Source organism: Glandiceps talaboti, chromosome 6 (assembly GCF_964340395.1).
Source record: "Glandiceps talaboti chromosome 6, keGlaTala1.1, whole genome shotgun sequence".
NCBI classification, from domain to species: Eukaryota; Metazoa; Hemichordata; class Enteropneusta; family Spengelidae; genus Glandiceps; species Glandiceps talaboti.
The window spans coordinates 4,070,287-4,080,521 of NC_135554.1; the positions used below are offsets into that span (position 1 = coordinate 4,070,287).

Genomic DNA, 10,235 nt, shown 5'->3' on the forward strand with positions numbered 1-10,235 from the left:
TCATTCGTGTTACAGACCGTTTGGGGAAAGCCTATTTAGTTTGACGATTAATCCTGAACAAGTGGGCGGAGACATTTGCGGTTTTTACTTCATTATACACACTAGAGTTATCACGACCTCTAATCATGGACCCCAAGAGATTTGCACCCATTTAAAGTCGTGTACGTTTGGAACTCTGAACTCTGAGCCAGCCTGTGATTGGTCAATTTTCACATTTTATCAGTTGACAAAATGATACAAAGCTACCGTACAGGTGACTGAGATCGCTACTTAGCCTGGTGACTGCGTCCGCTCTAGACAACGATATCGTCTACAGTGAGGTGGCTGCAGCATACATGCTAAGTGCAATATTACATTTTTCACCATCATTTAATGTTTCTCAACACTGAAATAACTTCTTGCCATAATGCCATACCACACATTTGACACCAAGACGATCATACTGATCTTTTTAGTGGCGGAACTCTTGCCATTTTCCGTGTTGAGTGCATCCCTCGAACCGCTGGGCAAAAAGTCTATAATATCTGACAGCGGCAGCGTTGAAGCTGATGATATCGTATCAAGTTTCAAGAAATTGGAGGCGGCATTGCGCACCCCGAATGACAGTAACTTGAAGGCTGGTGATGGTGACAAAGAGAGTGGACATTTACAAGGCTCCCCCGATGCTATTTATTCGAAGTACATAGACACTGAAGATGCAATTGACGTACAGACTTTTGACAATTCTGAACGAGAATACGACGAAGATGAAAGGGAGACAGAGGTTGATTATGACAAGGACTCGAACGACCCACCGTGTACTGACTGTGCAGCAAAGAAACGTAAACTCTCCATGCTATCAGAAGACGAAATAACTAGACTGCGCATTAAACACATAAAACAGCAAATTCTAGACAAATTGAGACTGTCACAACCGCCAAATATCACCAAGAATAAATTCAACCTGCCAAAAATGTTAACCGAAGACGATAACGATTATTACAAAGATTCCTATGATATGAATATTGAAGAGTACTACGGAAAAACATCACAGGTCATCATTTTGGCTGAAACGGGTAAGTGATTTCATTAGAACCAAAGATGTCCTAGATATATTGCACAATTTGCAACACTCCCCTCCCCTCCGTGAAGTCATATCTTGCATAATGTAGGCGCCCATGAGTATACTAATTGTTCACCTCAAATTGTTGTCACATGACATAAGAGTAGATGTTGTTAAATCTGACACATTGAACTTTGTAATTTGATTGATAATATAGTTGAAAAATACAATGGTTGACTACTTATCAAGTCGTGACAAGGTCCACTTGGATCCCATTGTAAAACGACCTTCACAAGAGATAAACATGTAATATTACCTGTCGTCATCATCATCATTGTGTTGAGGGGTCGGCATGCGGAAACTTCACATGGTTAGGCGAAAATATTTTTTAAATGTCGTTAGGAATCTTATTTTATTATATTTGTGGAGAATTTGCTTCGAGACAAGATACTCGCTGGTAACAATATTTCTGTGATAGTTTGAAAGTGGGTAAACGAAATAAATGAAGACACTTTGACGTGAAGTAGATGAACCATAGATTGTACTGTAGATATTCAACCTACAGTCTTACAAGGCTTCAATTGGTTTCTACGGAATGTGATTTATCAAAAATACTTTGGCAAGAAAGTTTACAGGGAAATGGAAGTAGTAAATTCTCACTAATTTTACCTTTTTTGAAATGTAAAAACATAAGTAAGATCGTTGGCTTAAACCATGATAATTTTATCAACAAGGTTCAGAAAAGTTATAAATTGGCTCTTCATAACTCGACTTTGAACATTTTATCTTAACAAGTTTTTATCTTCCTGTCCTAGCAGCATTTACATACATTTTGTCTTAAACTAGGGTTGGTGGGGTTATCGCTGGCGGAAACTCACAAAATCGTTTTTATGTGTCGTCATTTTGTGATAGACAGAGACTAAAAGACTTATTATTGTGGAATACACGCCATTAAAGCTGCAATGAATAAAACTGGAACACTTGTTTGGTTAAATATAATGACTTTACTCGTAATGTTATACACCCTGAAAAGTATAGAATCACCTGTAGGTACTAAATGTATTCATGCACCTGTACACATATGCATAATACTGTAAATAAATCCAATCAAATTGATTTTGGCCCCAAACCCAAAAATCAGCACCATAAGGCTTAATAAAAAAAATGTGTGATTCCGATTACGCTCAATTTTAGAATAGGTGGGGTAGGTAGATTTGTTTATTATTATTATTATTATATATATATATATATATATATATATATATATATATATATATATATATATATATATATATATATATATATATATATATATATATATATATATATATATGTATGAGAGTGTCTATTTCCGTTCGTTACGTTCAACTTGTTTTCCATATAGTCTCTGTGTTATTGGTTGCTTCTCATCAGATGTACAGCCATTACAGATTGTAAGAACAGTTTGATATTGTCTTTTTTAAGTTGATGTCAGTTTCCGCATCCACTATATATTGCGAGACTTCACAATTTTCGCGATTGTATTATTGTTAATCGAATATGCAAAAAAAAAGGTTTAGGGTCGGCAGTAAAAAACAAGGTTGGGTTGGGTAACTGGAACCAAACAATTCCCTTAGGCCTAATGCGATCATGATTCCTACCGACTGCTGCACTATATATGGATGCAATCGGTCCCTAATTTACGACGCGTACATTTGTCTAATTAAGGGTATTTTAACATGAATGTATTGTTGGTTGTCGGACCGAAATGTTGCTGTTACAGTGTGTACGGCTTTAAGTTATGGTTAGTACTTGACTAATGAAAGACGTAGACAACTACTGACTATAAGCTACTAACAATTCAGTGTACAATACAATTCGCACAATAACTTTGGTGCAAAAGTTGGCGTTTTGGTGATTAAATTATTTTGTGTTGAAATAAAACATTTTATTCTAATTACTGAACATGCTGATCCCTATTGGTACTTGATTGAACTGTCAGTGTCAGACGATTCATATATGATATCAACATAGTATTAGTATATATATATATATATATATATATATTGGGGTAACAATAAATGGCATTCGAATGCCAGTCTCGGACATTGTATTGAGTATTATCATTTTGTATTTTGTAGACCGACTTTATTCAAGACTATAACCTCAGTTATAGACTGCCTCACTGAGTGTGACGTCATTTTAAATTCATTCATTCATTCATTCATTCATTCACACATTCATTCATTCATTCATTCATTAATGTCTATTCAAGGCGACTAAGTTGATAAGTAATATCACAAAACTGAAGTTAAACCGAAATATTAATAAATACGTTAATACATAGGCTTACATTGCATACTGAAAGTTTTATATCTAACAAAGAGTGATGGAGAAGAACGATTTAGATTTATACTCAGTTCAGTAAACTAAGGTCGTGTGTTTTAAGCTAAAGACCACAAAATCAAGTCTCGTCAAGTCTTGTCAAGTCTCGTTTGAGAAACTCAGCATTTTGACTGTTCTGAGAAGGGTAGCAACATTACTTTATTGTGAATACATTTGATCCATCAAAGAACTTCTCAGCATTCAAAGGTAAAACCACGGTCACTTGTGGACTAATATTTTATTCAAGGATGGTCATGATACAAAATAATAGCGTTATTACGTATTTAGGATTCAATATTCACACAAAAAATACCGTCATCGGTGTTTTCACGTTAAAACATTTTTTAAGTGCTAACACCGATGACGGTATTTTTTTAATATTCGTAAATACCTAATGACGTCATTATTTTGTATAATGACCATCCTTGAATAGAATATTAGCCCACAAGTGACTGTGGGATAAAACTATAAAGGATTGTCCATGATAACGGTACTCTGACGTTTACATCCACTTCTAGGCGTCTTCAAGGTGACTATATCTTAAAGTGTTATAACCTACCTGTAGTCTTGAAAGACGAACGCTACTACACTATTTCAGCTATCTGCCATTTTGAGTTTTTGAATTTTCGCTCGTCTGAACTAGTGTAGTACAGTAGTGTTAGTCCTTCAAGACTACAGGTAGGCTAGATGTGGTACAGTCATTCTAAAGTCAGTGTACCCAATAAAGTGACACATGTTATAGACAAAAATGTATTTAGAATTAAATAGTCGTTCGGACAGCGTTATAAATATCTAGTTGAAAGTCAATGATCAGCATTCTCACAAACCAGAGTTATTATTTCTACCACTACATTTGCTGTAGGAGGCTCGTTATGATCGTTGCCGTAAAACAGGCCGTGGTTTTGCGACGATGATGATCAGGTACTAGAGACGACCCAACAAGTAGTGTGAACGGTACGAGTAAATAAAGGACATTTCAACATGAAACCAGAATAACCTCCAAGAACCATAAATTATACAGTTCCTACTCCTTTTAAGTCTTATTCTGAAACAATTATGTATCGACCAGTCCGTGTAGAGTGTCCGCCAAGTTGTGCATCGAATCTCGCAGTGTCGTCATGAACAAACTCGTGTTTTGTTGAAAGTTTTATGGCGGGCGTACTAAAAAAAGTCCATGGATGGCGGTAATTAATTGTCACCAATTGTTAGCTCAAGGAGTGTATGGAGTGGATGCCGAGTACACTACTCTTAAATCACTCATTTCAACAAATACACTTGATATCCTAAACAATCGAAACATGATAAACAAGTTATCTAAATGCTGTAAGTCAGCAAACCATTATGTTAAAGTTGAACAATATCGATTGATCAGATTTTATTGGTATTGTTAATCATCAGGTTTTGTTTGACCCTACTGCTTCGGCCAGGCACTCTGAGGGGTAAACTATTTGATTCCTGGGGGCTGGAGGATTTGGCCCCAACAATTATCTTTTTCAACCACCATGATAGCAAAAAAAAGCTTTTAACTTTTTGACCATTGTCGTCGCGTCGTGTAGGATATTACTGACAACCCTAGTTCAGTGTCTGTCAAGCAACATTTTTAAATTTATTTGATGGTTGTATACTTATATATATATACTTTATATACATACACACATATATATGCACACATACATACACATACATACATACATACATACATACATACATACATACATACATACATACACACATACACACATACACACATACACACATACACACACATACATACATACATACATACATACATACATACATACATGCACGCACGCACACACACACACACGCACGCACGCACGCACGCACGCACGCACACACACACACACACACACACACACATACATACATACATACATACATACATACATACATACATACATACATACATACATACATACATACATACATACATACATGGGGTGGGTAGGGGAGGAGAGTTCCCCTCCCGCCCATGGAGACTTTGAAATTCGAAGACTAACATAATGCTTTCTGATACTAATTTAACATGTCGGGGTGGTAACTATACTAGTTAAAAATTTGAACCAAAATACAATGGAGCAGTACTGGGGTGGGTATATGAGGGGTTCCCCTCCCGACCCTAGAAATTGTTGAAATGTGTGGAAGAGTACTATCTGGTGTTATGTTAACATGTCAAGGTGATAACAACATCCGGGTCTTCTGATCACAATTGAAATTTGAATTCAAAAAACTAAGACCTAGAAAATTTCTCATTTGAAAGTATATTGTTGAATGCCATACCATTTAAAATTATTTCATTGTGAAAAATGACAGGGTTCACCCAGGTACTAAGTCGTGTCAGTATTCTTAGTAATTTGATTTGATGAAGGTGTTTCAGTTTGTTTCAGCATTTGCCAACTGTAAGTCTAAACTTACGGCGGCGGCACAGGCCAGAGAAACACGTGTACCTGCAAAGTTGACATTTGTAACTATTATCTGAATTTGCAATTACAACACAAATTTCTTTAAGCTCATATCCTGGAAACAATTTTTCTCTCTTGAGTTGGTCAGCAAATGTTTTTTTGCTTTTGTCGTCCGGCAATTTTTTCGAAGATCCTCCACCCCCACCCCCACCCCCCACCCCCATCAAATGGTTTACCTCTAAAGTGATAAAGTGACGGTTATTACTCTATTGATATGTCAAAACAACTCAAATCAGTAACATTAACCTTTCATACTCAACCTTCCTTTTGAAAATTGACTATATTGTTTACCGTCATTGTTCTTTTAATCCGAGTGTCCCTATAAACAATATAATCAATTTACTATGGCATTGCAAATAATCAAATTGACAGCGTGATATAGAAAAGGTCGTTGACACAAATCACCGTTCATAGATAGCGTTAGTCCATAGACATAGGCCATCTGGCTTAAACATGTCGTTCGCCAGTATGTCCGGTCAGATAGCCAAGTCAAGAGGGGTCCTTGGAAGAAATTCTTTTGGCCAAAAAAAATTTCGCAGCCCCCTTCGCGCTCTCAAATAATGTTTTGGCCACCCGAAATGAACCCAAGAATGTTCGTAGCCCCCCCCCCCCCCCCAGCTACACATATTTCAATGTGTAATTATCCAGTACCCCCACTCCCACTCCACATCAGAGATGTACAGTATGGTACACTACATTAAACCATGGAAGTATAACCCACTTCCATAAACTAACAGTGGAAATCAACTTCAGCGTCCACACATAACAATGAAAGATTCTTTACAAATATATGTGGGCTTTGCGAAAAGGGTCTCACATTGGGCTGTACTTGAAGATACTAAGTCAGCATGGTTTATATTTCAGTCCTGATTCTGGGCAGAAACCGCATCCCCCATGATAGCTAGTGGGGAGGGTGTGGGAGGGGTTGTCTCCCCCCCCCCCCAGTAAAAAAAGAAGGACATGTAGGAGGCCATTTAATGGCATACAATTTTAAACCATGCACATTATCGAAACTCACAGAGTACTTGAAAATTGTCTTCAATACTAATACCCCAATTTTACTCGAGTCAATACATTATTATACAACTGTACGGCTCTATTACCTACAGCTTAACTTACCTATGCAGTGATATTTTCGCAGACACACGCATTTTCTTGGCTATTGACTGCATCGTCACTAAATGTATAGTAGGTAAATGAGGTGCACAGTTTTTCAAACTACAAGGTAAACGACTGCTCCTGGGGTTTGAATGTTCTCCAGGGGGAGAGAGAGAGAGAGAGAGAGAGAGAGAGAGAGAGAGAGAGAGAGAGAGAGAGAGAGAGAGAGAGAGAGAGAGAGAGAGAGGGGGGGGCAGGCAGACAGACAGACAGACAGACAGACGCACACACACACACACACACACACACACACAGAGGAAGGCATACACAATTACATTCGTATGGCTGTCACCCAACTCATCACTGAATGTATGTTTTAGCTACTGTGGGCGAAGCCGCGAGAAATTTTGTAATTTACTCGGTAAACGATCGCTTCTAAGGTTTAATTTGGTTCAAATCATGAGCAAAATATTTCGGGCCTCACTTTAAGACGATCAGAATTTTCGTGGCCCCTTTGAACCCTCAATTTTTTTTTTATACATAAGGTATCTCACCGAAATTAGAACAAAAACATTAATTAATGTTTTAAACACTGCATTCAGAGATGTATTCCAACTTATAATGGTCGCTTTTGTAATATTTCCAATATTGACTTTAACTTACCTCTGAGAAATTTTAAAAAGGCAATTTTGTCATAGTTCTCAATTACTTAACTTTGTAAAGGGTATGTACATGCAAGGAGGATAATAAATTCATTTCTTTTTTTGTTCTCTTTGCCATGCACAGATAAAGAAAAGTGTCACCCCAAATCGCCAGAGGGATGTTTCCAGTTCCGACTGACAAACGACGTTTTATCAAAGTCGAACACAATCGTGTCAGCTGAACTTTGGCTTTATAAGATAACAGACAGCAACACCACACCCGACCCTTCTATTGTAATCGAAGAACTACCCCTTGGTCACACTAGGGGTGTCACCAAGAAAATTAACGTGAAAGAAATCTCCATTAAAGACGGTTGGATCACCTTTGACATAAAACGTGCACTACAAAGATGGCAAAATCATGGACATGTGGCTCACTCACTGATAGCCAGGTGTGAAAATTGTCCTGACCTATCCGGCGACGAGTCTCCTGTTGTAACCGATGGCGAGAAACGTCCCTTCATTCTGATCAATCCTAGTGAACGTCGCTCTCGGATCCGGCGAAACGCCCAATGCGTCGACGGGATGTCCAAGTGTTGCATGGGACGGTTTTATGTCGACTTCGAAGATATTAACTGGCATGACTGGATCATTCAACCACGGGGTTTCTACGCTAACTACTGCAACGGATCATGTGATGGCACTACATTCCCTCGTTACCATCATACCCTTGTTATGGTCAGAGCCAGGGGAGCTAGAGAGAATGGTAACAGACGAGATGAACTGACACCTTGTTGCTCACCAACCAAGATGTCTGCTTTGTCTCTCATCTACTACAATAACGATGGCTACATCATCACCAAAACCTTACCTAATATGAAAGTTGAAGCTTGTGGTTGCTCATAAGAATGTGCCTTCTCAATGGAGGCACAATTTGGAGGACCTGGCTACTTTTAACTGTCTAAGTTCACAGTAACTACACGTAATCACAAAAGTGTTTTGTCTTCGTAGAAACAGTTGTCCTGGAAGCCCAGGATCTTTTATAAATGAGGATGTTCACTAAAATCTAGCGTATTAGGAGCTTATGACTGTGATCTTTACCCTGTGTGAAGTGTTAACCACTCTTTACACGTGCACCATTTCACGTTCTAAGTCAGTTGTTTAAAGATTTACTACTATTATGTGTGAGTGAAGCTTAGTGGCTATTAACGGTGCTACGTTGGGAATATGAAATTCTCGACGGCAACCATAGACCCTCCACGGGTCTATACGGCAACCAATTGCCTGAAAATCTATCAATTCTAAAGACAAACCGTGTGTATTCTTTATGTAAGGATATTTCTTCATGTATCAAGAAATAGGATAAGCGTTGCAACATTACAGAAGTACAATTCAATCCTTACTACCGTAGGGAAAAAAAAAACGTTTTTGCTATTTTGGTCTCTGAATATAACAGTAACTTAAGCAGGGAATTAAGATACAGCACAGTGAAGGTTACTGTTTACCCTCTTTTTGATACATTAATAATATAAACCAATACGTATACACACATTCTACATTTTAACATTGTAAGATAGCAATTTCTAGCAACATTTAGTCTGAATAAAGTCAACCATTTAAACGTACTACAACTGGACGCAGACACGCGAGGGCCAATGTTTTAATGTCTGCATTTGATGTCTACATGATCAGTTTATTTCACTTAGACAAAATGAGTACCTAGAGTCTATATTCATTCAATCGTGCTATCTTAAGGTATAGCATATACAATTTCTTACTGGTTTCTGGTGGATGTATCAAACAGGGAGTGAACAGTAAAACTGCAACGCAAGCGCACTTCATATTCACCCTGTGTCAAATTTGACAATCCTTTTATGTTTAATAGATGTAGTTGAAGCGCTAACAAATGCTGATAGTTTCAACTATATCGTTACCTTATCAATATCTGATGAAATGAAAATCAGCAAATCTGTACGTTCGTTTCCTTCATTTATTTTCCTTATGTTACTTTTAACTTATTTCAAATCACATCAAACTAACAAATGTTTGCATATTTTCTTGGCTGCAGAATTAAAATTCTCATAAATTTTAAAGTTGATTTTTAGAGAACAAATTGTAAAACGCGTTATTTATGTAAATAAGCTTGTACATTTCCAAAATAACTATAGACGAGAAAGAAACCTACTATTTCATAAATGAATGTAAATGTATTTCGTGTCAATTTTTTCAGCACTGCGCAACTCAGAAAAATAAATATTTGCGGCGAAGCATTGGTAACAAAGTCTGTGACTTTTGTCAGATTTATTTTACTGACAAACAAAATCTATTTTTAGAATGGCCTAGGGCTAAAGATAAGCTTGTGTGAAAAGCTGTACGTATTGTTTTTTATCCTTTGCAGGTGTATATGTGTTTTATCTGTTGAGATTGTGACCCCAGCAAGCTTTATCTGCTCAGCTGGAGATTCGATGATTTGATTGCTAGTGTCTGTATTTCGCCAACCTATACAGACACTTAAAAACTTGTATCTAAATTCAATGGTATCGTAATAGTTCTGTAAAAGAAAAGAAACGAAATAATGTGTCATGTGTACTTTCAAAAAATCTATTT

General features: G+C 37.3%; 1 protein-coding gene across 1 annotated transcript; it reads left to right on the plus strand.

The window, feature by feature from the left end:
- Nucleotides 1–406: 406 nt before the first annotated feature.
- LOC144436470 (growth/differentiation factor 8-like) lies at nucleotides 407–8,534 on the plus strand. Its single transcript, XM_078125268.1, has 2 exons — nucleotides 407–1,055; nucleotides 7,774–8,534. The coding sequence occupies exons 1-2, from the start codon at nucleotides 407–409 to the stop codon at nucleotides 8,532–8,534; spliced, it is 1,410 nt and encodes a 469-aa protein (XP_077981394.1).
- The last annotated feature ends 1,701 nt before the right edge of the window (nucleotides 8,535–10,235 follow it).